The following is a 24841-nucleotide window of genomic DNA, read 5'->3' as shown; positions in this document are numbered from 1 at the left end:
ATATATTTATTTAATAAAGCCATTCATATTTTGTAAAATTTTAAAATAGCAGTAATGCATAAAGTCTTAAAACAAATTACAAATTTAACATTGAAAATAGAATTCAAAAAGTTTGAGAATTCAATGTTCATGACATTATTACTTGGTTCCAATTATTCACAAACATTTGGGTCAGTGATAGTGCACAAAAAAAGGAAAAATTTACAGTTAACCTAAAATACTTTCTTCTAAAATTGTTAAGAGATTTGACAAGATATTTTTCCTTAAAATAATAATGGATGTAGCTATTGATCCTGTGAGTTTTGTTATCAGATATATTCCTTGTACAGACAGACTACAATATGATTTATCAGATTTAAATTTACACTGTGTTTTCAATTTAAGTAATTCAATTTTTTAGATACCAAAGTGGACCAGATACATTCCTTCTTCCACTCCATGATAGAGAATTTCCAATAAGAGTAAGACAGTATTTGAGACTTGGAGCAAGAAGAAGTCCTACTCTTGCAGAGCATTTGAGACAAAAACATTGGGGTGATAGTGAGGTATGACACTATTTAATTTTTCAATAAAGTAAATTTGAAGTAAGATTTTTAATAATAATTTAATTACAAAACTGTAACAAATTTAAACTTATTTCTCTTTCTAAATACTTACTTTCCAAAAATTAGTTCAATCATATTATTCAAATATAATTATTTTAATAATCAAAATTCACTTTACAGCAATAGAAAAAGTAATGAAGTAACATACAATAAAATTGACAGTTAATTCCTAAATAGTTCTCTGAAATTATTATATTACATACAGAGGGAGAAATTAATCAGAAATTTATCAACTTTCAAGGCAGAAGTTTAAGTTGGAGAATAATAATAATAATAATTAAAATGTGGATTATTACACAGAAAACAAACAGAACTAAAAGTGAGGCATGCATATAGGTGTAATTGGAAGTTTTGAAAAAAATATTACAATAGCAAATGAATGTATGCAAAGCATAAAGGATTTTTCATATGTTTAGAGACATTTTTGATAATTTTTGACAATGAAAAAGCTACTTCAAGAGTTTGTAATTGCAAATTAAAGTTAGACAATAACCTACATCATTGCATAACTTTCTTTCAAATTTATTTTCAAGCACAGATATTCCATGAGATGTCCATACAGAATTATAGTATATTATCAGCTTTACTGATTAGATTCTTTAAAAATTACTTTTAGAAAGATATTAATTATATAATGTATGTTTTAGATTACTGTTAAGGAAAGGCGTCGTTTTGTTGATGTAATGGACAAAGAAATTTCTGATGAGAAAAGAGGTTTGGTACATTCCACACCACTTCGACTTCAAAAAGAATTTGGATCACTTGGAACTGAAACTGGAAGAAAAAGAAGTATTCAGAATGCAGAAGGCATGTTTCAAATGTATTATACATTGCTTAAATTGAATGATTGTCTTTTTATAATAATATTTTAGTCTCTATATATAATTTTTGTTTTTTTATCATTTTTCATTTAACCCTATTAAACTTAAAAAATATTCATTTTTCTGACTTTGATCTTTCAAAACTTTGAACATTTTAATTTTAATAGTTAAAATTTTTATTCATCAAAATTTGTAAACTGTTTAATTATTATTGAAAATGCGTATCTATTAATCATTTTTGTTATCAGAAATGCTTATTTGTCATTTGTATTTGCTGACATAGCTTGTGAATATATGTGCACTCCAACTTTTTACAGATCTTGACATTTTGAAAATGGGATGTTCATTAGATTTGATGGATAAAGAAAACGTAGTATATTTCAATATTTCGTGGGATTAAATGGGAGTGAATAATGGCAATACTTAGATTCATTATGTATATATGTCATCATACAGTGGAATTTTGCTTAACAAGTGTAATTCATTCTAGAATCTTACTCGCAATGCAAAACAATTTTTTCCATATAAATTATTGTAAAATACGATAATGCGTTCCACGCTGAAAAAAATACTCAAATATTTTATGTATAATGTTTATTCAAAGAAAATTATACAATATACATTGTCAAGGAGCATGAATCATCATCATCTTTCTTTTAGTGCAGAATGAACCAACCTGGAATGCAAATTCAATTTGCAGAACAAAAAAAAAAAATCAAAGTATAGTAATTTCTAATATTTAATTATAGCCTTTACATAGCCCAATTGGGCATATCATTTGGCATGTTTATTATATAATGGGCTATGGGCTATGGTCTAGAATGAATTACGCTTGTTAAGCAAGATTCCACTGTATGATGACATATATACATAATGAATCTAAGTATTGCCATTATTCACTCCCATTTAATCCCACGAAATATTGAAATATACTATGTTTTCTTTATCCATCAAATCTAATGAACATCCCATTTTCAAAATGTCAAGATCTGGAAAAAGTTAGAGTGCACATATATTCACAAGCTATGTCAGCAAATACAAATGACAAATAAGCATTTCTGATAACAAAAATGATGTTTATATGTAATATGTCTGAACACAATTTTGGAAAAATGTGCGATCACAAGCAACGCTAAGATGCTAGCAGAACAAGTGCTAAACACAGACTGATGTAGCATGTACACAATATGGAACTTCCCTTTTCCTTGTCACTCATTACGCAAAACATTGCTCATTAAGTGTTCATTTTTTACAATTTGTTTTGCTCATTATGAGATGCTCATTAAGCAAGGTTCCACTGTATTAATTAAAATAAATGTTATTGAATTTACTTTTTCTCATTTTTTTAAATAATACTTTAATGGATAAAAATTGCCATAAATGAATAAAAAATCTTAAGATTATATATACAAAAATAACTATAAACATTCATTGACCCAATTTTTAAATTAATGCCAAACAATTGCTAGAGTACATTGAGTTATAATAATGCTGTGAGAACCGAGGAGGTTAAGCAGCAAGCTTGACCTCACTTATTGGCTTCTCTGTCAGGGGATGGCCTATGTTGTAAGCGAGTGGGAGGGTTGGTGAGGTCGGGACAAGGTGTCAATCATACTCAAGGATGACATGCATCGAACATAAAACAACATATTTAATAAACATCTAGATTATTACAATTCTAGAGTACAGAACAAATACAGATACAAGGAATGTGGTAAATACTGGTATTGGCACGACACTTCTATTTGGCATGTCATGTAATGCAGTCGAGCTGATATTTCTTTGTGGGTTCCGCAATCCGACAGGATTAGATTTCCATATCAGGAGTTAATATTAGTCTAACTTATATACTATCTGGGTGGAGAGAGAGAGTTTACAAACAAAGTTAATACCTCATGATGATTACTTGCTGTGCATGGATCCTGGATTATGCGTTGTCCAGAGGACATTTGCTGATCTAGCAGAGTATCGGAGATGGACAGTCAGAGAATTGGTGAGATTATGGCGGCTTTGGGCCAAAGGTGACCATTGTGAATGATGGTGGGACAGGTCCTGTGGATGTTCGAGCCCGAAGGACTCTGTTTAACCCCTTTTTATATCCACTTTTGGGAAAGTGGACTAATGCTAGGTATGATGTAACCTGTTCTGTCTAGAGTTTGTTTATGCTAATTGTCAAAAATCGAAAATTTTGTCATATTTATTACTTCTTTCTATCCGGTATTGTTACTCATTCTACCTCATAAAATTGATAACAGCTGTCAAACAAACTGAATTAATAGCTGGACGTGATTAAGGTCAGGATTTGTCTTGCAACCTTAGTAATAATTGTTGATATTCAAACCGTTTTATCTATCAGGAAATCACAGGAAATAGGATGTGTGTAGGTTTTGTCTGAGTTGGTCTTCTCTTTCTCGGTGACCTTTTGTTTGCCCCTTTTTCCCGGGGTATTGAATTAGAATATTACTTTAAGTAATTAAATCATTTAATTAACTCAATATCAGCCTCTCACAATGCTATTAATTACTAATTAAATGTCAAGTAATTTAGCCTAGAGGTTGGCATTAGGTGTATCTCTTGATAAATTTAATAATTAATAATTAGAAGATTCTGGAATAAACAAATTGGTCTGAAGCAGGACTCAAACCTGCAACATCTGCTTGCTGCATGGACATGTATCCAGTTATGCTACCCAGACCCAGACCATCATCCAAATTAGTAGCATTATTATAGTTGGATTGCCTAGTGTAATCCAGTAATCAGTTAGCTTTAAAAAAAAACACAACTAATATATTAATACTGTCATTATAAGATATATATGTTTAATGAACAAATCATAATATAAAGTGAAAAAATTAATGATTCCTCAAAAAATGTTAGAATTTAGAATTCAGTAAAATAGTAAGTACATTCTAATCTTTATATACAATTTTTTAAATGTAAAATGTTTTTGAAAAACAATATCTTAATTTTAGTTTGTTTATACTTTAAAGTAAACTACATTTAAACTTTCATTTATAGCTTCTCCTCCATATTTTCGAGAGAAAATCAGAGATGTAGTTATCAGAGAAGATGAAGATGCTGTATTTAAATGTTTTGCTGTTTCAAAACCTCCACCTCTTTATTCTTGGTTTAGAAATGATGGTATTCTCATTGAAAGCAGCAGAATTGAAGTATATAGTTATAAATTTACTTTCTTAATAATATTTAAAATCTAATATGGTATAATAAAAATATTTGTATATTGTTAGATGAAGCATTACAAAGATGGTCATTGTGAATTACGATTAAAACCAGCTAAAGGATATGATGTTGGCTTATATAAATGTGTGGCAAGGAATACTTACGGTGTTATAACATGTCGTGCACGATTAAAAATTGGAGGTAAGAATAAACTTTAAACTTTGAAATAGAAAATGTATGTAAACAATATGTTAGAGAGTTAAAGAGAACTATGTTGAATTCAATAAAAATATTTATCATTACAGTTGAATCTGTAAATATTTCAACATTATCATGTTTATAAACACAGTAGATTTGTTAATAATATCTGCAAATATGATAAGCAGTCATTTTATGTTATATGTTTTGGGAAATGCTAATTCTGATAAGTTTAAATACATTTATAAAACTTTGTATATTGTAATCAGAGTTTTGGTTAACTTCTTATTTGCACAATATAAAAAAAATACAGAAGAAACTAAATTTCAAACTTCCATCATGTCTAATCATCAGGAACAGTTTTTACTTTGCAGAGATGACCTTTTAATTCAAAATGTGGCTATCAACCACATTTTGAAATTAGATGAAAAGACAATTCCTATCATTATTATTTGCTCACAGTACAATAGTTTGAACTGCTGTATTTCTTATTTCAATTATATGTTAGCTGTTAAAGACAGTACTGCAAAAACACTGCAAGTTAAACGACACTGAATGAATTATTATTAATTAATGAATCTTGAAGTTTTTCATTTTTTAATTGTCTTAACATGTCAAAGCCAATAAGAATTTTCATTAATCGTAGTCTTATTTAAACTCTTAAACTTATCAGTCATTGTTATCAGTATAGACAAGTTCTAAAATGATTACAATAAACTGATTCCACTATACTAGCAATTATTAATTCTGATATAAAAAATTTTGAATTATAATTAATGGATATTTTTCATATCCCATTAATTATAATACATATTTCATTTCAATTCAATCAATACATCTGATTATACTATGTATATTGAATAAATCATATCAACTACTTTATGAGATAATTTAGAAACATTTTATATTTATGGTAAATAAAATTAATTTCTTAAAAAATTATGAAAATTTTAATAAAATATTATACAGAACTTTTTAAATCTTATAAAATTCATTGCCTTATCAAATTAATTGTACCAAACATTAATATTAGGCAAAAACTGCATTTCAAAGTTAGCAAAAAGATTAAAATGTGTGTCCTTGATCTCGCAAACATTCCATAGATATTTCTGAATAATTTAAGTTAGAATTATGCATTAATAAAATAATCACTCTCCTTAGATGTCCCAGGTCATCCTGAGCCACCAACTGTTCAACAGTGTTCAGATACAGAATTATATGCTGTTTGGAATCCACCAAAAAGCGATGGAAATTCTCCTATTTTGTGTTATTCTTTGGAATATAAAAAATCAGGTTAGTTGTATATACATATATTAAAAATATTTGATCAAACTTTGAAATGTATTTTAGATATCTTAAAATTATGTGCTAATTTTTTATTATAGAACAAAATACAGGTATACCTCGACTTACGTCCCTCTCGAGTTACGTCGTTCCCGATTTTACGTCGTTTGTCAAAAAAGTATATGGAAAAATAAAAATCAAGTTTAAGTCATTTTATTCGACTTTAAATCCATCCACCACAAACATTGAAGTCGTAATAACACTAGAAAAGCGTTAAAAGCACATAAAATCATATTAAAATATGTATATTTACAGTAAATGTTAATATAACCATCATAAATCCTAGAGAACAAAACATGAAAACATCTGTGTTCCTGCGTTGTCGTCTTATTTAGCAGTCTTTAAGTGCTCATTATTGGCGTTTCCTCCATTATTGGCGTTTAGTTACGACGTAAGTCGAAACTACGACTTACGTTGTACCTACACAAGTAAATTCGACTTACGTTGTTTTTCGACTTACGTCGCCTCTCCTGGAACCAATTACTGACATAAGTCGAGGTATACCTGTAATATAAAAAGTTAGAAAAATAATTTTACATATATTTATTCATAATACTTGTAAATATTATAAATAAAAATAGAAACTATTTTTGATTTTATTGTTATAACCAATAAAAATAAATTATATGTATTTTCTATTCACAACAATTCTTCAGACTGAAGTATAAATATACAATACTAAAGCATATTTCAGAACCAAAACCTTCAGTAAATAATCATAGACAGAAGGACTAATGTTTTCAATCCTTTCCACAGATTTTCTTCAGGTCAAAGACTTGAATTTGAAAAGCATTTCGATTCAAAACCTTTGACCTGAAGAAGATTCGTAGAAAGGTTCAAAAACATTAATCCTTCTGTCTGTGATTAATTACTGGAGTTTTTTGGTTCTGCAAGATGTTTTAGTACTAAATTCATTTTAAAATTTTTTACTTAAAAGTTATGAAATAAAATATATAATTTTAAACTTAAAAATTTTTTTAAATTTATATTTAAAAAAATGGTTTATGAATACTTTTTCATTAGATAGGAAGAAATATTTTAAATCAAATTATGATATTGATTTACTGTTCACTGTACTAAAATATAAAAAAAAAACTAGTGTCTTGCTATTACAGCAAGATACTATCAGATTGAAGATAAATTCTAGAATTTACCTGATATAAACACAAATCTATTTTTAAAATCTATAAGCAACAAAATTCTTATAATTGTATTCATATGAAATATTTTGTAATATGTATATTTATATAATCAGATTTAAAGTAAGCATTTACAATCCTAAATCAAATAATAATTTTGGAACTAGTAGAGTCCCAAAAACTCAGCCTAATGTGGACTGAAGGGTGGCCGGGTTATCAGGAATAGGGTTAAAAAAGAATAAGTACAAGTGTTTCCTCAGAAAATACTGTATTGTATTTGTATGTATTGTTTGCTTGAGAAGACAACAGAGAATAAACTGCCCAAATACCCTTAAACAAAGGAAAAATACATACTTATGAAGGCATAGAGCCTTTACTATATGAAAATGAAAATTAATGAATTCACAGTCATTCACATAGAGTTACGCAACAGGGTTAATAAATTGACTAACCCTTGCAAAGGCTGCAGGTACCACTGGTAGACTGAACGGCTGAGCACGCACCAGCACCAGACACATGGTGGAGGAGTGGGAGTGTGGCCAAGTTATCCGGACTGCCGGGTTATCGAGTGCTGAGTTTTCAGGACTCTACTGTATCTGATTCCTAATCAAAATTTATGAGAACTTTCAGTTTTTATTCATTCTATGTAATAATTAAAAAATAGATTGCAATGTACATAAACTAACATCTACAAACCTGATAAAAATATGTAATAAGCCAACAACTACCAGATTATATCCCACTCTTGACTGATTCTTTTCTTCCAGAATTTTATAAATTATTTAATTTAGTTATAAATATTAAATCTAATAAGAGATGGCACCTAACACCTCCCTTGGTGATAAATTATTTAGTAATTAATTTAAAATAGCCCAATATAATCCAATAGTTGTTTGCTTATAGATTGTAATGTACTTTATTTTATTCTCCAATCAAAATTTAATTATAAAAATAAAAAGAAGTTATCAAAACTGCTTGAAAAAATAATATATTTTGTTATTTATCAATTTATGAATAAAATTTTAATAAAACAAAAGTTAAGTATATTTGTATCAAATGACTCACATTCTTAACAATATATTATATTAATTTGTTTTTCTTTTTTAGTATAATCAGGATGGTATTTAATAAAATTAATAAACAAAGAATAAATGTTCTTGACATTACATCACATAAAATTCATTTTAGATTTATAGCTTAATCAACTTTTCTCCTTTTTTCAATTACTTTTCTCTTTATTTTACAAGAAAGCTTTTAACGATAACTTCCATAAACTCTGTATGAATTATATACAAGAAGTTCTTATATGTATAATTTACTGGAACTTTCTGCAGTACATAAGGAAAAGAATGACATACACTAAGACTTAAATCAATAAAACAGGAAAACTGTCCTTTTTATATTTTTCTTTCATTCTACCCTGTGACACTAAGAGGGTCTTTTTTAATCATACCCATTGTGAGTTTGGCCAAACCCACAATAAGATAACCACATGGTGACTCCAGGAATTTGGTCCCATGTCCCAAGAGTAGTAGGTTGTCTTAACTGCCTCAGCCATCTGGCTGCTGTCTTTTGTTAGCATTCTAGAATACTTGCACCTAGTCCTAGTTGTTTAACAGTTTTATCTGGTAATGGCAAATTGTTTCACTATTTTGTTTTATTGTTTTAAGTCGGTTGTTCTTAACCAGTGTTCCACAAACCTACCTTCAGTGTTCCACGAAAGAAAAGATTTTAAAGTTTTTATTCAAATTTATTCCCATTGGTATATTTGTAGATAATTCCATGTTTCTATTTTATTCAATATATTAAAGTTTATTAGTTTACTATTCTCAGAAAACAACAAAACACTAAACACGGAATTACTTATCAATTTTTGAATGTATTGATGCTAATGCTCCGTGTAATAAAAAGTATATGAATGATGTTCCACGACCTAAGAAAGGTTGAGAACCACTGTTTTAAGTATTAGTAATTTTTAACTTGTGTTGATTTTATGTTCATTTTCTAGTCATTAAAGTAAGAAAAAAAGTCTTCCTATATATTAAAATATTCAAACTCTATAAAATTAAGGAAACTTTTTGTATTTTAATTACAATTAAACATTTTTTGAGACATTTTGTCTTATCATCAGGATCTTGGCAAAAATTTGAATAAAGAACAGAACACTTTTTCAAAAAATTCTATGTTGTTTGAACATTTGAATTATAATACAGTACATTACTGAAACTTGCATTCCAAGCCATAAAAAATAAAACATTTTAAGAAATAATATAGCAATAAAAGTGGGACATGGAATATGGCTTATGACTATAACAAATAACAGAATTTTTTTGAAAAAATGTTCAGTTCTTTATTCAAATTTTGTTATGATCTGATGAAACAATATCTTGAAAACTGTGAATATTTTATGAATAGATTAAAACAAATAGTTTTCCTCTTTTTTTTCAAATTTATTGTTAGTAAATTAATAAATGTAAAAAAATCAAATTGAAGAAAAGCAATCAAAAAACTTGAAATATATGTAATTTGTATAATTTCATTCTTAACATTCAAAAAATTAATAATAAATAAAATTTTTCACAATATAACTGATTATACTGGGAAAACCTGTCAACAAAAATATAAAAATTTTGAATTTGGGGTTTGAAGCATTTTGTAATTTATTTATAAATGGAAAATTATTAGTCTACAGAAACTATTTTCATTTTTCTTTACAGACGAAGACCAGTGGTCAAAAGCAGCCAAAAATATTGCTCACGAATTCTTTGTCATAAGAGATTTAACCCCATCGTCCACGTATTATTTACGATTAGCTGCAAAGAATAGATTTGGCTGGGGAGATTACAGTCAACCATCAGAACCTTGTAATACATTAGTAACAGGTATTTAAAATTTGTTTAAATTTATAAATTAAAATACTTTTATTTAAGCAAAAAAAATTATACATAGTTTTAGAAAATATTTAGTTTTATTCATTAATTTTTTCATAATTAATGCTTCATTTTGAAATAATAATTTTTTTTTTATATTGGTTCAGATTAATCATTGTTAATTTATATAAATATTTGTGTCTTTGTAAAAATAAATTAAATTAAATCTGTTTCTATTGACTTATTATTGTAATACTGTAATCAAAATAGATTTTGATTACAGTATTACAATAATAATTACAATTTATGACTGTTAAGTCAGTAAATAGTAGATAGACTCAATATCTGGCATAATTATAGACATTATTTTTTCAGGATCACCGAAGGTAAAAATTAGTAAGGCAAGAAAATATCAACAAGAAATGACAGAAAGAGGTCAAGAATTATTTTTAGATGATTTAGAATCTACTAATTTGGATTATAGTTTAGAAGATAATCCAATAGAATTGACTGAAGGTGATCCCCTTGAATTATATAACTTTGTATCAGAAGTTGCAAGGTTAGTATTTAATTTCTTTGTTTTAATTTAAAATATATTAAAATAAATAAATTTTTAATATGGTCATTTTTCAGGGGAAGATTTTCCATTACGGTTAAAGTATGGGTGAAACAAAAAAATACTACACTTATAGCTAAAGTCTTGCAAAAAACACCACAAACAGAATCCAGTATTCTGCATGAATTTGACATCCTACGATCATTAAAACATGAACGAATTGTTTCTCTAGAAATGGCAAGCACTAATCCAACTGCAACAATATTCATTATGGAAAAGTTATCAGGAATGGATATTCTGACATACTTTTCTTGCCGTCATCAATATACAGAAGAAATGGTTGCAAAAGTTGTCACACAGGTAATTTTTTTAATTAATATTTGCAATAATATTCATGTTCATTTTTTTAATAAATCAATATTTATCAAAAAGCAAATATGAATTTTTAATCATAATTTATTTATTTATTTTTAAAATTATGAACTAGCAAAAATATGTAAATTTTACTGAAAAATTATATTTTTAGTGGTAATTTGTATTACTGCTAAATTTAAAATTAAACAAATTAATATTTTTATATTTTTTTACATAATTTAAGAAATGATCTAATAAAATATCAATGCTTAAAGTTTACATTTCACTTAATGGCGGCTGTACTGTAGATTACCACTTACGGAATTTTGGGACTGAGTATATATTTGAACTCAGGGGACCGAGACGAGTTCAACGGTACCCTACTTTTGGACCAAAGAAGTCCCAAGATTCCATAGGTCGTAATCTATATAATCCCTACTTAACATTTGAAAGTTACCTTTTCAGAAATATTTTTTTGATATAAATTGAATACAGTAGAGCGTCGTTAATCGGAACGTCGGTAATCGAAATGGCCGAAAATCGGAACGATTTTCAGTTGGACTGTGTCGTGCTGAATTGAACGTTTTTGATACTAGATTTACTTCTAAAGTATAATTTTCCATGTTTTTTATATTCTTCGATATATTTATTTTGTTTGTACAAAATGCAGAAATAATTTTTAACGATACGATAGCCTCGATTATTATTATAAAAATTTTCGTTAGGCTTAAAATCGACGAAAATTCAACACGAAGCGACACGCAACGGCGAAAAATTCAACACGAAGCGACACGCAACGGAGAAAAATTTGAACATCGGACAGGTTAATATATTTTTTCGTACAAAGTCGGAAATCGGAACAAATGACTAATTGGAACTACCCCAGTCCCCAATTGACTCCAATTTTCGACGCTCTACTGTACATAGTTTAACTAAGGTTCTAATGATGTTTGGTTGTTAGATATTTGATAAATCTGACAATATATTTACATTTGAATCCATTAGAAAAATACATAAAATACTTAAATGTTTAATTTTAAATAAAATGTATGTTTATATAATTGAATTTATATTACTATTTTAGGTTTTAGATGCTCTAGAATATCTTCATTTCCGAGGCATTTGCTATTTAGAATTGCAACCTGACAATGTAGTGCTAACAGATCAACATCATCTTGATGTTAAATTAGTAGATTTTGGTTCAGCACAGTGTATTCCACCAGAAGGAGCCAGGGTAAATATTCGTGGATCACTTGAATACCTAGGTATGTATTATATAATTATGTGACTTAATATAATTTTAATTATATATTTGATTTTTATCACACTGTGCAATAATTTTCAAATTTACAGTAGTGAAATAAATAAGATTCTATCTATGAAAACTACAGATTTATAATGTACTTTATACAGACTGGATAGCAAGGGCCCATAGAAAGAGGCCAGAAAGAGAATTACATCTTCTGAGATTTCTTTATTGATTTTAACTAATAATAATTTTATAAAGCAAAGGTATTTTTATAAGAGTAAATTTATTTTAATATAAGATGGAGCAAAAGTCATCATACTTAGACATGCACATAATTCTCTGTATTGTAATAAACAGATACAAAATGGTATAAATAGCAATGCAGAATTGTCATGTGATGTTTTTAATGTAACCAACATCACACAGGGTGCACAGCACTGCCAGTAATACAGTGGCACAGGCAGCAATGATTCCTGTTTTCATATGCAGAAGGTTTCAAATATTTTCTTAGTACACTAAAAGTCTTCAAGCACTGCTTCAGATAAAAATCAAGTGGAGAATGTCTGGAGACTATGCTGGCTACTTATGGAACTTAGATTAACAATTTCTGGGGTGTTGGACTGTTCTCAAATCACTGTTGCACCACCTCACCATAATTGGGTGGTGCTCCATCATATTGGAAGAATACTGGGAATTATCCTTCCTCATTCAATGCCAATGACATCATAGTGTTCTTCAGTATTTCCCTATACATTAGCTGATACACTATCACCTCTCATCTCTTGTAATTTGTTGTCCATGATACCAATACTACAGATTTTGATGATTGAACTTTCCATGTATGTAGAAAGTTTCCCTGTCAGAGAAATTTTGATCTGCTTTCATATATTCTGTGTAAAGCTGCAGAATGTTTATTATGTACTTTAACATGCCTATTAGGAGGTTAATGTAATCTCTTATCTTGTAGAAGATTAACATGCCTGTGTGTTAAGTACATACCATGTAATGTAAGATCGTATTTTATGATGATTCTCTTACTTCATGATCTTTGCATATCACTAATTACTGCCGATTTTTTTTGGAAATTTATATTCAAGTAATCTGTATTAGCTAATTCCAAATTTTTATTGTCAGAAGATCCATACAAAATGGCTAAGAATTTTAGTATTCAACCTATTTTAAAACCCTAAATTTAAAACACAAGTTTTTTGACTTGGGTTTTAAATTTAGTATTACTTACAGGTTGAATACTTTACTATAACCACAGATAGAAAACATTTTTGTTTGTTAATTAGTGTGTAGTTGATAATGATAAATTCTGTCAAAAAAAATAGTACTTTCAGTTTCAATGGGAATGTCTGATGATTCACTTGTTCATGATAAAATGCCATGCTGGATTAATATAATCAAAGTATATTTTTAAATAATTACTTAGAGGCAAGAGTCAATGTCAAGGACTTGGTCTACTGACTCCATACCCCCGATTCTGTGAGCCACTCACAGAATTGAAGCATCAGTCTGGATCATCATCTTGTATTTTTTATCTTCATGATGTGGCAAATGTTTTTACAGCTAATACTGGTTTCCAATGACAGCTGTTGAGTACTCTTTTGAAGGCTTTTAATAAACAAGAACACGAATGTGACTGCACAGCAACTTTAGGTTCCAACAACCAGCACCATTTCAATGTGCTCTTCCATATTGAACATCAATGACATTCTCCCTAGTTACCTGCAAAAATACAAAACAGAGCTTATGTATGGTTACTTTTGCTCATCCTGTAGTTTGTTAGACTGAACAACTATAATCCTTATGTTATAAGATGGTCCCTCTAGTTTTTCTTAAAGATGTATGTACTTTAGGTGCTTTACAATTTGTATAACATCATGATTTATAGGGTAGTTGAAATTTTTACTGTTTTGTTTTTCTACAAGTATTTATTAATTGTGAGTGTAAAAGATAAATGAAGATAGTATAAGTATAAAAATACCTGTTTAAGGAACATAATTTTAGAGAATCCTTTGTTTTTGCTCTCTCTGAGACAAAATCCCTTCAAGTGGCACTGCAGGATAGAATAAAATTTATTGGTTTTTAATGATTCTCATATATTTACAGATTTGTTACTTATTTTTAAAATAAAATTGAAATTCTTAATAATCCAAAATTTTTTTTGCATTCATGGTTAATATAAACTAAAAAATAAAAAAAATGTTACAGAAATTACAATATTAGTTATAAAGACATTTCTCACCAATCATGGGGTGATGTTTGAAACAAATTTTACAGTTAAAATCAGTTGCCAAAACAGAATCTTAATGAGCACTAAGAAGTTAAGGGAAGGATGGTAATTGAATATAACTATGAATCATAATTATTATTATTATTTTTTAACAGCTCCTGAAATATTAAAACAAGAAGATGCAAGCACAGCTAGTGATTTGTGGGGCGTGGGAGTTTTGACTTACATTCTGTAAGTAACATTCTATTATTGCAATAAATTTTAATACCCGCTACATAAAAAAAATATTTTCATTTTATTTATGGTAAAATAATCTTAATGGAAAAATAAAATTAAACGAATTGTGTCAAAAAATTATTACATAATTTTTTTTTTGCATGCATTTAGTAATTTTGAATTATTTCAGGTTGAGTGGAGTATCTCCTTTTCATGGTGAAAATGACGTGGAAACTACAAGCAATGTTCTTTATGTACGTTATCATTTTGATAATTTATATAAAGAAGTCACACAAGAAGCCACTAGGTTTTTGATGCAGCTATTCAAGAGAACACCACAGTAAGAATAAATTTAATAATATATGTATATACAATGATTTCTCCACATGCAATAAAACTTTAGTGTTTTCAAATCATTAATTGTAGTCTAAGGGGGGTACACTTGAATATCTCTATCGCAGATTGAATTATCTAAAAACTAGAACCTTAATCTACTTAGAACTACCGTATTTTATGGACTATAAGACGCACCTTAATTTTAAAGCAATTTAAAAAAAAAATACCTATAAGACACACTTGAATTTTGGAGGCAAGTTTTCAAAGAAAAAAGTGCGTCTTATAGTCTGTAAAATACGGTAAATGAGGAAATATATTTTAGGAAAGGGGTACCCAATTCTGTATATCTCTTGGTGATATGGCTTGATTCCAATCCAGACATCCTTATGATAATATCTGGATACGATATTCGATAATCACTCTGGATATCTCTCGAAAAAAAAAAAAAAAAAAAGGATCTTTTCTGAGAAATTGTTCCCTTCTCATAGGCCTCTTATCTTGAGACTGCATTCCGTTGCTCCAGCCAATGCCTTAAACAACCTGAAGTCTTCCCCAGACATGTGTCGCACCCTCAGGGTTCATTCTTTCTATTGTTAGCCACCCACACTTTCCAAGAAAGGGTTGAGTGAGAAAGTTCTGGAAACTCGGAAAACAAAAGGAACAAAAGAACAAAGGAGTAGAGAAATAGTCAATTTTATTATATATATATTTTTCATTTTTAAGATCTATACATAGAGTACAGCATACTGCCACAATAGTACTGTATTTTTGTTATTGAGAAATTTATATTTTACTACTATACAGTAATGCGCTATTATTATATAGTACACAATATGTTTAATAATATTTAAAAAAATCAAATTTCACTAGAACATCTTTTACCTAACTTCTATAATTTTTTACTAGCTTAAATTTATTGTAAGACTGTTTATATCCATAGCAACAGTCAATGGAAAATTACTGCAAATTTGGTCTACTAAATGCACAACTTGTGATAGTTGTTTCCATTAATAAAAATCAATTCTAATCTAATGTTTTTACCAATTTGAATTATTGCTATTTGGAACATTTTAAGCCCAACTGGCATCTAATAGGGATGATATTGGATATATCATATTGTTGCATAACCTAAGTTTGCACAGGATGATTAGAATTTTATCTATGTTAATTATAATGGAACAATTAGATGATGCTTTTTATTTTTATTATATTAAAATTTCAATCTAAACTTGCATGAATATTATGAATAATTTTGCTATCAAAATTTCAATCCATTTTTATCATTATTCCTAAAATGAAAATAAACACACAACAAACAAAAAAAGAACATTTACTTGACACACTATAGATAAGTAAGAAACATTTGAAATGATGCTCTACTTGTATACCTATTATTATTTAATTACTAAAATGAAATAATACATTTCTTTCAGGACAATCCAGCTTTCAGAAATCTTGTTTTCTCTAATAAATTTTTTGTTTTAGTTCCTCTCTTGAAATAACTTGTTCCTGACTTTCTTTTTAAACAAAGAAAAAAAGTACATATATTTCTATCAATTTTTAATACTTTTTTTACTGTCATCTGTAGTTTGCTTAATAAAATATATTTACTTTTTGATGTCAAATACTGTTTACAAGTGTTAAGAAAATTTTTTCACTTATACAATAATATTATTTAGGACTAGTAATAATTTGACTCTCAGTTGAAACTAGCTGCATTGATCCTAGTCAAAATAGATACTGACACTAACCCTCTTAAAAACTAAGTTTTCATTTTCATTTAATAAATTTAAATACTGGCACACATTTTTTACACTGTATAATTTAATAATTAATATTTCTTCAAAATTCAGAAAATAAATACCAGTAAAATATTGTATATTATGCTGCTATCTAAAACTGGTACACTGTTTGTTGGTTAACTATTCCAAAATTTATATCAGTTTGAAACAATATATCCAAATTTGTATTTTGTTAATTAACTTTTTCAACATTTCAAATGTGTTTCATTGCTTAATGATGCCTATCACTATAATATAAAGCATAGTAAGAATTTTTGCACAAGAAAAAATTTTATAGATGAACATTTATAATTGTGTGGTTAAAATATATAAAATATATTATTAGTTGATTTACTAGTTCAATGTTAATAGGCTTTTGAGATGATTATTTAAAAGATAATTGTGTGATAACTATTTTACACTTATAAAAATTTCATAATGTAATTTAGCCTTTCCCGTTTTTATAATTAAACGGTATTTGTTATCATTTTAGAAAGCGGCCAACTATTGAGGAGTGTTTTGAAAACAAATGGCTAATTCCAAGTGAATTTATGATAAGAAAGCGAGAACATGCCATATTTCTTACTCATCGCATCCATGAATTTTCTGAACAGTTTCATGCACAGAAAAGATTGTCTAGTCCACCTGCGCTACTTAATATGTTTGGAATGTCTATCTCCAAGTTTGTATTTATATCATTGTTTATATTATAAAATAATATACCGTATACAATATATATAAATTTTTAAATTTCTATAGATCTGTTTCTCTGGAGACAGATACACTGGAAGAATTTTGAAACGAAGCAAATAAGAACTACAAGTTTAAAATGGTAAATATCTTTATTTTTTCTTCTTTTCTACATATAAATAGTTCAGTCAAGCTGTTGAAAATATATCCTAATGAATCAAATCTAATTTGCAATAATGCAAATGTTATTGCAAATTAAATTTGATTCATTGCTATTTATAATCTTATATTGCATCTTTAATATATAATTGTTTGAAATTAGTTTTGTCAACTTATAATTCAATACTTCTGTACTAATTTGGCAGTTTGGCAACTAATTAAAGAACTAAGTTTTTGTCCTAAAGTGACATAATAAAATTTAGATAAACTAATTTAATTTTAAAATTCATGTATAAGAGTAATGCTGCTAACAATAATATCCAAACATATATTGCTCAGGATCAGGACACTAAACTCTTAGGATGCTTCGTTTAAAAATACCAGAGTCCAAAAAATTTGTATGTATAAATATAGTAAGAGAAAAACAATTATGTTTACACGTACAACTGTTGAAACATAAATATTGCATTTCGGAGCTAATCTCTGTCACAGCAACCTGTGAGGGAGGGTATGATGACCAGCCACATGACTTTGGCTTAAATCCAAAAGTCCCAATCAATAGAGCTCAGTTTATGTATTGGATGCAGTTTAATATTTTCTTATCTCATGAAGTGAGGGAACACCAATTTATTCTTGTACATGAACCTCAGTCAGTATCTTTGCATGATCCTTGTATTTTGTCAAAATTAAGTTTATTGGGGATACCTTATGCATCTTTCATCCAAGTATATTTCCTAAACAAATACTGAAACCTCATTAAAAAGTTAACACTATCTATGCCTGAGATTAGATTCAATTTCATGATTTCTCAAAACAACATACAGAACTATCAAGATGTAAAATGGTTGTTAATTTTAAAATGATGAGAACTGTCTAATAGTTTATATAATTTTGATCTGTACATTAACATATTTATTGCAAAAAAATCTTGAAAAAATTCAATTAATTTAAAGTGGCATAATTTAGAACTAATGCTCGCTGGAAGTCTAGATCTCACACTTTATTATTTTGTCATTTATGATCCTTACAGCTTTATAAATTATTTTTTCAAACATTTTTTCATTTTTTTCAATAACTACAAAGCAGACAAATTCCTATATCAATTTTTATTAGTTGCTTAGATCATAAATGATTTTATAAATGCAAGAATACTGAACACATTTTCTTAGGTAGTGTGCAAAATTTCAAGATATTTTGTAATGCGGTTGCCAAAATATAAGCAATTGAAAAGTGCAAAAATTGTCAAAAAAGCTGTATTTTCTTATTCTTTATCTGCACTGCAGATGCTCATAGAGAAAAACTTCTGGGTGTAGAAAGTTCAAATTTTTAACTTAAGCCTTTCTTGTTATTAGTGAGGTGCTTATGACCAAACTTTTGGTCATAGATCAAAGTTTACAGGGGTTTCTCCATAGAGCAGTTTTACATCTTAATTTTATGCTTATAAAGATAAAATTGCATGGAAACAAATGAATTTTATTCAAAATGTTACTCAGATTTACAAAAGCTCAAATTTATGCCAATTGAAACTTTTTATAGCGATTTTTTTAAACTGCATATCAAAAACATTCAGTCGCAGAGCACCTACCCAATTGTACGTAATCATCTTATGTCGTGACTTAATAATAGAGTTATTAAACAAAAACAATTGATATTCAAACGAAAACATCTGAGATGTAAAAAACTTAGGCCATCACTTGGACATCCAAGGACATAGTGTATGTATTTTAATAAAAAAAAGAAAAAACACCTTTGCAAAATACTTCGAACTAAAAAATCCAATAACTACATTCTACTACTACTATCAATGAACAAACCTATACTTGGAAACAAAGACTGTCAACTGATAATTGTAATGGCTGCCTACATTCTTCCAACTATTTAGTAAAACTCAACAAAATTTTTAAAAATAATTGATCTTTGGCAGTACATCCTCCGTATATCCTCCTATTCGGAGACTTTACCTCACTTATTGTTGAGATGACAGACTCTCAATACAGTGGTTCTAACTCATTAGTTCAGGATATCCAATGTTCAAAAGACAAGTATGCTAATAAACTAGGAATAAAATTAATAAATGATTATAAATTGTTTATTTTAAATGGAAGTATCAAGTCTGAATATCCAGCAGAATTTATCTGTATCGAACATAGTGGTAAATCCACTATATGTTCAGAATTTTTGCTGGATTGTTGTTCGGAATTCACTATAAATACATACCTTGTATGACGTATTTGATCATTTTCCAACAATAAGAAAATTCTTCTTGTTTTCGCACAGTACATCAACTAATGTGTTACAGGCAGCATAGAATTTACTACAAAATGTCAAGTTATTTAGATGAAATTGAAAATACATTTATCAACATTCCAAAAATAACTGATCTAAATTTATAATCATATGATTCAGATAATGAACGAATACATCCAAAATAAATTTAAAAAACCATGGTACGACATTAATTGTTAAAAGATAAAAAAGATGAAACAAACCAACTTAAAACTATTTCGTAAGGGTTCATTTTGGTCTTTAATACGAAAATTCCACTTTAAAATAGATTTATGCGAAAACACCTCAACAATAAACTATGAAACATGGGAAAACTTTCACCAGCACTTTCCAGATGTCCAATCTATTCCTTCACTAATACCTAATTCTAATTTTAACAACGAATACCTGAACTCCAAACTTACAATTAAAGAATTTGAAGATGCCATAAACAAAACTCGTAGCAACACAACTCCAGGAAGTGATTACATCTCAACTAAATTTCTGAAGACACTCCCATATCAGGCAAGAATAAAACTACTCTTATTCAATTCAATGTAAAGAGCAACTAAATACCCAGTCTTGGAATTCTGTTATACTCACAATAATACATAAAAAATGCGACAAACTCTTTCCAAGTAATTATAGACCCATATATCTATTATCAACCTTGAGAAAATGTTTTACGACAATACTAGCTACAAAATTTGAACAATGGACTAAAACAATGGATCTAGAAGCTAAATTCCAGTATGCCTATATCAAAAACAAGGGAACAGAATCTGCTATCTTCTTATTATCATTGCTAATACAACTATACTTAACTAAAAAACACAGAAAAGTATATGTATCGTTCATAGACATTCAGAAAGCTTTCAATTCGGTCCACATTCCCTTACTGGTGCACAATTTAAAAGTCAAAGGAGCAGGTGGCCAATTTTCATCTACAATATCAAAATTATTTGCAGTATACAATGTAAAAATTAAACAGGGCAAGTCCCTCTTTCCTTCACTAGTCTCATCCTGAGGTGTACTCCAAGGACACCTTACTTATTCAACTTTTATTTACTAGAGATTGATCAACTTTTTCATGAATCCACAGATGGTATCGAACTCGCAACAGAGTCTTTCACTATGTCTTATTTGCAGACAATCTGGCAATTTTAGCACCTACAAAAGTCTCCTTGCGAAGAAAAATCGATCCATTTAACAATAAATCCCACTAAAACAAAAGTTATCATATTCTGTAATAACAGCAAAATCTCGAAAAACATAATCTACGATATATCTCGACAAGAATCCTCTGCAGATAGTAAACAAAATAAACTTCCCGGGCGTTATCTTTGACTGGAATCATACATTCAAAGCACACATTTCGAATTTAAAGAATAAAGTAAAACTAGCTATTGATAATCTGTTATTTTTGTGCTCTACTTCAAAAACTTCAAATCTGTTTATCCATATGAAACTCTATAATTCAATAATCAACCCAATCATTTACTATGCTAGTCCAATCTGAGGTCTTGATTACTTATACAAATTAGAAAGTTTTCATATCTACTTCCTTCGTAAATTACTCCATTTGGAGAGAACTGTTCCCGTACGCAATACATCACGAAACTAATCGCATCTGGTCTTTTCCCTTCTTCCTAAAATGAATAATTAAATTTTTACTACAGTTTAAAATTTAAAAGTGACAGCAATATTATTTTTTTACATCAAGAAATAATAAAATATAGTAAAAAATCAATATCAGAGTATCTTTGGCAAACTAAGTTAAATTATATGTTGAATTCATTTGGAGTATCAGATCTATTGTTTAAAGATAATGTCCAAGACTGGAAATATGGTTATACTTTGTTACTGGAATCTGGAATTTCTCATTCTATAAATATAGACCAAGCCAGCCTAAACCGAAGTAATTACCATCCCTGGTATCTAAAAATCCCATCCTCTCAACCTTAAATGAACAAACCTATAAATTTCAATGTGAAAATAACCTAAATAAAAAGAAAATAACTTCAACAAAAAGACCTTTATAATCTATTATTGTTTTCTACATTTCTCCTGCAAGCGCCAAGTTTATCTTTACCAAAAAAAAACCTGCCAGGAAGAATTTTGACCGCCATCTAAATTGTCATAAATTTTTACTTGGAGTAATTTTTTACATCTCAATGTTTTTGTTTGGATAAATAATATACTGTATATATATATCCCATATTCTAACTATATGTGCTAAGTATACTGTCTCTGATAGAACAATATATAGATATTGGGGACATCGATATTAAAAAAGCCGTTCTTTTCTGTGATACGTAGGTAAACACAACCTGCACTTAATACTGTACTTTTATATGTTTAATTTAAAAGTAGAGTAGAGAGAGATATTTTTATCAATTTTATGAATGATGCAATTTTTATAGCCACTACTGTATTACAAACAACTATTCACTATCTTATAATAAATAAAATAACACTTGATTTCTTTTTTTTTAGAAATTAAAAAGCACAACCAAATAAATATGCCTTTATCGTGATATTATGTATGTACAAAGTCAACCAGCAACAATTCACCGGAATATTTGTGACTTCTGCTACAAAATTATGTATTTGAAGTTGTGTGGCCATAGAGAATGTGAAGAATGTAGTTCTTGTAACATCTTTTATTTAATATTGTCTAAAATATATTTCTAAAAGAAATAAAGTCATTTCTTTGCAGATATAATTTCGAAATAAACTTATTTAAACATCTGTGTAAGGAGCATTAAATTTTGTAATGTTATGGTGCACGTGATTGCTTATTAAATTTAAATGTCGAGTTTAACCAGAAAAAGCCCTTTTTCAACTTTTTCGCAATGTTTCGGAATATCTTAAGAAATTTTAAGCCCGGTAAAAAGTGGTTGACGTATGTCGGTTCGGGACATTAGCGAGCACGCGTAAGATACAAAAGTTCTTCACTGAATACGTAAATTAAATGTTCTGTCGATCATACTGAAAAATCGGGCGACTGCTTATCAATTTTTTATGTTTAAAACTATCATAAGAAATTTTTATCTCGGTGAAACCGTGTTGATATCATACTGTTCGCGCCCGAGACAAACGAGAAAGACGGGCTTGGGTGCGGTCGAAACATCGGTAAATCACGTGACTAAGTGCTATTAGTCGATCTCTCTAGGGGTGCGTTCTTTAATAGCGGTCGCTCTGCGTCTCCGCTACTACGGGAGTGCGCTGCTGTTTGTAGGCATTTAGGAACGACGGTGAAAGAAAGAAAGATGGTAGCGCCCGCACTATCGATAGTATCGTGATGCCTCGAGGAATCTATAATTTTAAAATATGAGCTTTTAAAGGCAAAAGAAGGGTCTCAATTGTAAAATTTAACCATAAAATGGATTATTTGTTGAAAGAGCATTCAAAATAGCCACGAAAAAAATTAGAATGCCGGCTACCATTCGAAAAAAATTCGGAAAGACACATCACCGCGTGCGCTAACTCGCGCTTTCACAATTTCTAAATTTTCATTCATAAAACCACATAATGGACCCGGAAACGAAACTATCTGAGCTATGGAGGACGCCATGTTGCTTTCTACCGTAAACTGCTGCTACAAGCCAAGGTATATAGAGATACAAGCGGCCGTTTTTGCCGTTCGACAGCGCGCACTCCCACCGGAATTTAGGAACGCGTTCCACAGGAATTTTTAAACGGATGTCGCTCGCGCAGAGTTACGCGGAGGAATAAAAGAACGCACCCTAGCAGTATAATGTGGTGTTACAGTAAATATTCTAGAAAAGTTACTTATACAAGAATATCTCGTATCATATTTATATTAAAAACATATTTTGCGTTTCGCTTAAGCTTCACACATTAAATCCAAGTAAAATTTTACTTTTTTTCGAGTTTATATAATAATACAAGCAAATTATTTTATTTCTTTAATATACTGTAATTTAAAAAAAGTAAAATAAACCCTTTTATTAATATTAAAAATTACTTCACAATTTATTAGAAAAACAACTACCTAATTTGTCAATGTTTTTTTAAACTCTGCCCTGTGGGCACTAAGAGGGCCTCATTAGCAAGCACGTTATGGGTTCAGCCAGTCCACAATGGGGAGGCCGGGTGGTGAGGGACGGGAGCCGACATATCCGGTAGGTTCCCTTTCTATTAATGTCCAATTACTTTTTCCTGGATTTTTATTTTGTAATGTGCTACAATGTCTTGGAGTTTTGTAATTGTCCTATCTTCTTCGCATTTTTTTTAATATTCCAAAATATTTTGTTTTATTGCTTCTTACAGATTTCTCTCTTCTACATTTGCAAGTCTTTTACATGTATTCATTGCACTACTTAAATATTTAAATAAACTCGGAAAAATGGTTGGAATGGCTCTTCCTTTTAATTTTGGAATTTTTCTAGGAAATTCTTTTAGCTGACCATTCACTAGGCATTTGTCAGTTCTAATAATGTTTGACAAAAAGTTTTATACGTATTACAAATAATACATACATAATACAAATTGATATGATACAAACAATGATAAAAAAACTTGTTTTTTTTAAATTTTTTATAACCTTTTCGGCGATTTTTTCCGTAAAGTCGCTGGTCGTCGGCTCCATCAACGTATTTGAAAGACCTCTTTCTATCGAAAGCAACGCTACCGACAACAATTTTTCCTCTGACTGAGTGAGTGTTCCTGTCCAATGTATGAATTTGTTTCGTGGTCGAAAAATTGCGCTCAACAGACCCACTGGTAGATGGTACCGTAAAAATTAATAATATTAAATCATATAATTCTTTTAGTACGTCTTTGTTCGGATCGACATTAATTATAATATGTTTT

The 24841-nt window shown here is 28.9% G+C and overlaps 1 protein-coding gene across 2 annotated transcripts in view; it reads left to right on the top strand.

Annotated features, from left to right (window-relative positions):
* The window catches only part of LOC136979055 (obscurin-like), a gene marked incomplete at its 5' end in the record, with an annotated part of 71823 nt that extends 49068 nt beyond the window's left edge, over positions 1-22755 (top strand). For both annotated transcript variants that reach the window (XM_067274964.1, XM_067274955.1), the window contains 14 exon segments: positions 401-545; positions 1253-1412; positions 4445-4596; positions 4675-4807; positions 5966-6097; positions 10005-10169; positions 10533-10716; positions 10791-11073; positions 12152-12332; positions 14711-14786; positions 14962-15111; positions 17382-17570; positions 17648-17720; positions 22499-22755. In XM_067274964.1, coding sequence (XP_067131065.1) covers positions 401-545; positions 1253-1412; positions 4445-4596; positions 4675-4807; positions 5966-6097; positions 10005-10169; positions 10533-10716; positions 10791-11073; positions 12152-12332; positions 14711-14786; positions 14962-15111; positions 17382-17570; positions 17648-17687 — 1990 coding nt within the window.
* Positions 22756-24841: the final 2086 nt, after the last annotated feature.

Source organism: Centruroides vittatus, unplaced genomic scaffold (genome assembly GCF_030686945.1).
Source record: "Centruroides vittatus isolate TY-2023 unplaced genomic scaffold, ASM3068694v2 contig_1154, whole genome shotgun sequence".
NCBI lineage: Eukaryota > Metazoa > Arthropoda > Arachnida > Scorpiones > Buthidae > Centruroides > Centruroides vittatus.
Note: the sequence above shows the minus strand (reverse complement) of the source record. Positions and strands in the feature narration are given on the sequence as shown.